This window comes from Arachis ipaensis, chromosome B02 (genome assembly GCF_000816755.2).
Source record: "Arachis ipaensis cultivar K30076 chromosome B02, Araip1.1, whole genome shotgun sequence".
NCBI lineage: Eukaryota > Viridiplantae > Streptophyta > Magnoliopsida > Fabales > Fabaceae > Arachis > Arachis ipaensis.
In genome coordinates this window covers 12,300,747-12,306,029 of record NC_029786.2, presented here as the reverse complement: position 1 = coordinate 12,306,029, position 5,283 = coordinate 12,300,747, and the positions used below count along the sequence as shown (strand labels likewise).

At 45.0% G+C, this 5,283-nt stretch overlaps 1 protein-coding gene across 1 annotated transcript; it reads right to left on the bottom strand.

The window, feature by feature from the left end:
* LOC107626850 lies at positions 1,991 to 3,467 on the bottom strand. Its single transcript, XM_016329741.1, has 2 exons — positions 3,323 to 3,467; positions 1,991 to 3,279 (listed from the first exon to the last, which is right to left on the bottom strand). Exons 1-2 carry the CDS (start codon positions 3,465 to 3,467, stop codon positions 1,991 to 1,993), a joined length of 1,434 nt encoding a protein of 477 aa, XP_016185227.1.

Sequence of the window (5,283 nt, the reverse complement as noted above, 5' to 3'; positions counted from 1 at the left end):
CTCCAGTTGCTACAGAGTTGGATATTCTGGCGGTTTCCGTCTTTGAGGCCGGAAGGGTTTGAGGCTTTCTCTTTCCCGCTGGCATCCAGGTATGTGTTATGTTTTTTTACTGTTAACAAATTTCTTTGGCGTTTTTATGGTAGTTTGTGTCTCATATGACTTAAATTTAGGTGGTCTGCCTACTTACCTCCTAACGATGGAAAGGAGCAGAGAGTCATAAGGTATCGGCTTGCATTGGATCGATTGACCGCTCGTGATGTAAGTTTTATAGCAGTTAGAGTTTTTATTTTTGCTTCGCTATCTAAATGTGACTAGATATATACTTGTTCTTGTAATGTATGATGAGTTTTGAAATTTCAGATTGTATGGAGCCCTACTCCGCACTTGATGTACTTGCCGTTGTCCATCCAGAGATACTTACAGAGGAGCATAGTCGCCTATGGCGAGCGGTGACCAGTTTGATATACTTTGCGGTCATCGAGTGGCATTAGGTTGACAGGGTTGTTCCACAGCTGGGTGGAGTACAGCATATCCCCGAGGACGCTTTGAACGTAGACTGGCTGCATGCTAAGGACGGGAGGGGAGGGGATAGGTGGTTCCCCCGTTACTATCAGGTCTGGCATTTGCACTGGGGGAACCGAGTTGATGCAGTCATTTCTATTGATCGAGTGGCAGATCCTGGCCCATCTGCTGATTACCTAGATTGGTGGTTCCACGAGGCTCAGCGGTTCCTTAGTCCGGGGGCTGCATTCGCGGATCCCAGAGGCACCCAGATACCTCTAGAGGCGTTTCAGAGAGGATCCTCCTAGGTCCCATGCAGATCACAGCTACCTGATATGCCGGATAACCGTCGTGTGGAGAGACGCCGTCGTGTTGGTACTAGGGACACCGGGAGAGAGTGGCGATGGTTACATGATGCGATGCAGGAGGATGATGCAGGCGGAAAGGCTAGGGCTGAGGTCGATCACCGTGTTCGTAGGTCTAGTGCCAGACGCGGGAGAACACTGGATCCTACACAGTTTGGTGGTGGAGTTAGTGGGACCGCAGCGACTCAGGCTGGAGGGGGGACATTCACCAGCAGATCTTACTCTCCGATGCCAGAGCCCAGCTCTCACATGTATGCGCAGCCTGAGACGCCGACGATGACTATGGATTTAGATGATCAGCTGGTGAGTCCACGGTTTTACGCAGATTTTGCTGATTTGATTAGGGATGATGCTAGCACGTCCAACGTGCAGTTTGGTGGCCAGTCTTACCAGCCGCAGATGCCCGAGGTGCATTTGGAGACCGCAGCTTACCAGCCACACATGACGGATATGCATTCCCAGCCAGCTGATTATCAGGGTGAGTATGTGGTAGATTTGAACGTGCCTGCAGGTAGCCCGTTGGATACGTGGTTCACCATGGGGGGAACCCCCCAGTCAGCGGTTGGTCTAGACCATCCAGGTGATGACATTGGACAGCAGGCGGCCCGACCAACTCGAGTCAGGCGTCCCGCCCGATGTGGGACAGGATCTCATCTCCTTGGTGACTTTCATGATGCAGCTAGGGATGATCGCAATGATTAGCACCATGTGTTGTTGTTTTTCATTTCTCGTTATGTTGTTTATGTTCCGGTTATAGACTTTATGTGTATGCTCTTCGGATGACAGTTAGTTTGGCTAGTTATTACTTTATGTTTATGTCGATGCACTTTATGTTTATTCTCGTTGGATGACTTTTATTTTGGTTACTTTCTACTTTACTTTAACGTTGATGGACTTTATTTTGATTGTCGTTGGATGAATTTTATTTTGGTTAGTTTTTACTTTATATTTAACGAAAGTACAACTATAACGGAAATAAAATACGATATATCTAGTAAACTGATAAATAACTACTTTTAATAACATTAACATTTAGTCGAAGAATACTTAAAACTCATAACTGATACAAATAGACACACTTTTTATCACGAAGACTAATACAAACGAACTAATTCATGATAGATCTAGATGCCACTAGTAGAACCTCGCTGAGGGCAAACCCTTCGAGTATGACCGGGCTGCCTGCACAGACCACACCTCTTAGGTCGGCTGGTGTCAGCTTCATCCATGTTGTTGCGGATGCGGGTGGAACGTGGTCGTCCTTCTCTTGCCCTTCTCATGCCCGGGTCGGGGATCACTGTCGGCCCGTCATATGGTGGCCAAAGCCCCTCTGGAATACAAGGTGAAAAGGACATTTGATACACCTTAAAGACCTCAGACATGGTGTAAACCTCATCGACATAAGTGGCCCAATCTAGCCGTGACTGCGCACAGCATGCGAGGGCATGGCAACAGGGATAATGCAGCGCCTGGAAGTATCCACAATCGCAGGTGCGATCCCTAAGAGAAACCCGATAGCTACCCAAAGAGAATTTGCCGGTGGGCGTCGTCTCAGCCACTGTATAGTCAAGGTGATGTCTATCAAACACAGTCACAGTGAAGCACCTCGATTCCTTCAGGTTACGCTCAATGGCCTTAACTACTGCCTGTGAAAACCGGTGCCCGGACCCTAACTGTGCCTCTGCCGTCTGACCCCTGACAACAAACAACTCCGCCAATCGGAGATATGTCGACTTAACCAGAGACGTCACTGGTAGGTTTCTTGTGCCCTTCAAGACAGAGTTCACACACTCAGAAATGTTGGTGGTCATGTGACCATATCTTCTCCCCCCATCCTTGTGCTGTGTCCACCTCTCATACTCCATTCTGTTTGCCCAATCGCACATGACCGGGTTCTCCGTCCTCATTATATCAAACCAATAGTCGAATTCTGCTTCTGTCTTCGCATACGCGGCATTCACCAGCCACCTCCTCGCATCCTGTCCCTTGAAAGTGAGGGCAAAATTTGCAGCAACATGCCGAATGCAAAATGCCCGATAAGCATGTGGAGGTTGCCAACCACTATCGGGAGACTCTAGTGCAGCCTTGATGCCGTTGTGTCTATCAGATATCACGAGAATACCTTCCTGTGGAGTGACATGCCTTCTAAGGTTCGAAAGAAAGTACGACCAAGACTCTGCATTCTCCCCCTCCACGAGTGCAAACGCAACAGGCAAAATATTCGAGTTACCATCCTGAGCGATCGCCAACAACAATGTCCCGCCATACTTGCCATAGAGGTGTGTTCCATCGATGCTAACGAGCGGCTTACAGTGGCGGAATGCCTCAATACACGGAGGGAATGTCCAAAGATATCGATGTGGCCATACACGTGTGCAGACCGTTGTACCTCCTAACTTCCCATGTGCTCTTCCTTTTCCGCATGACTATCCGAATCAACCACGTGCACCCGTTACCAAACTCTTTACATCTCCCTTGGTATTTCAGATTGTCAGACTCCATAACCTTGTACTCAACTCCACGCCGAATACTGTAATCTTTTACACTCAACACGGCTTCCTCTTTACTCTGGAAAGATTGGCCAATCTGAAATTCAGTCATAGGTGTCCCATCATGCATGCCCTGCCCATCGAATGTTGCATCTACATTCTGCTATTGGCCGACGACTTCCAAGTTCAAAGAAGAGAGGTGGGGAGGGTACTCTTGTGTTGCAGAACCGGAACCTCCATGGGCTGAACGTCCACCTCTTGGAATATCATCATCACTATCCCCACCAATATCGACAGGCTCCTCATCTAAATCATCGTCAAACAGTGCATTCTCAACTCGATTCGGTCCGGCATCGCATTCAAAATCAGGAACAACATGACCAATATATGCATGAACAGCCCCAGCACGTTCGGGCTCCGCATTCGGAATGGCCACTGCTACCACAGGCATCGATGTTGATGCACCACCAGCTGGGGTCGACTGAGGATTAGGTGCCGATGCTCCAGAGCTATCCACACCATCTTCCAACTTCGCAAACAGCTCAGTTATCCTCACCTCCGGAAAACTGCGCCTGCAGTGAAACAAGACCTGCAAGTCTTCATCCGACCCGATCACGAAAGTCTCATATCTCACACCAGTTGAGACAACGTCAATGGAAATCTTGTAAAATAATTTTTTTACCCACTTCGTCCCACACGTACCAAGCTTTCGTAATATGCGTTGCTTAATCTCGGCCAACGTATTCGACGATCGGATAAAAACACTAAGCGGTTCTCTATCTGTGAATTTTACACCGTGCCTTTTGCTCTTTTGAATTTTTCCAGAGCAGTGAACCAGAGCCACAAAACTATCCTCCCCCTCCATTTGTGAATAACACTCTACCTCTCCACATTTGGCCCCTCTATGGTTTATATAGGCAGCCCCATTCAGCCCATCACACGTAAACCGCTACTGGCAGTAGCGGTTTACACACACACACACACGTAAACCGCTACTGCCAGTAGCGGTTTACACACACACACACACACGTAAACCGCTACTGCCAGTAGCGGTTTACACTCACACACACACGCACGTAAACCGCTGCTGGCAGCAGCGGTTTACACTCACACACCCACACACGTAAACCGCTACTGCCAGCAGCGGTTTACACTCACACACCCACACACGTAAACCGCTACTGCCAGTAGCGGTTTACATAAAATAGTGAAACAATGCATTTGCGTATTGAATTTGAAAATAATGTATTTGCGTAATATTGGGGGTCAAACAATTTAGATGCGTAAATTGCCCTAATAATAATAATAATATAAAAATACAAAATTTTATTCATTTCATTTTTACTTTACCACTATAAAAGACCATATATGCTAGAAAAAAATATCATTCATTTACCAATTACTCTTTCATTGAGTATTTACAACAATTTTTTTTCTTCTTATGAGGCATCGTCACAAGAAGGCAACTATTATGGACACAAATCAGCACACACTCTTCAACTCTCGTGCTCATCATTCAGAGCAATATATGATATGTTATCCATTAAGCATTTATAGACCATGGTGTTATCATGTTTGCATAAATAAAAAAAATTTCGTAATTAAGCTTAAGTCATTTACCTATTTGTGTGGTATATTGTAGTGTGAAATTACTTTTAATTTGTGTTGTGCAATGATATTATGGTTTAATTTAAACTTTTATTTTAGAATTGTGTTATGATTTTATCTCATTATTTTCTCTTAGATATTAAGTTGATGTATTTTTATTTATTATTATTAAAGCAGATGTGATATAAAATTTGTAAAAAGAAAAAAAAAACTTACATTCAATTTATTTTATTGTAGTCTTCTATTCTTCTATTTCTTTTTATTTTTTTATTCATTTTATTTTTTTTAAATATCATATAATTTATTATAATTAATACCAA

Coding starts and splice junctions, on each gene's coding strand:
- LOC107626850 (XM_016329741.1), bottom strand. CDS start 3,467: ATGACTGAATTTCAGATTGGCCAATCTTTCCAGAGTAAAGAGGAAGCC. Junction 3,280..3,322: donor AGGGAGATGTAAAGAGTTTG/GTAACGGGTGCA, acceptor CATGCGGAAAAG/GAAGAGCACATGGGAAGTTA.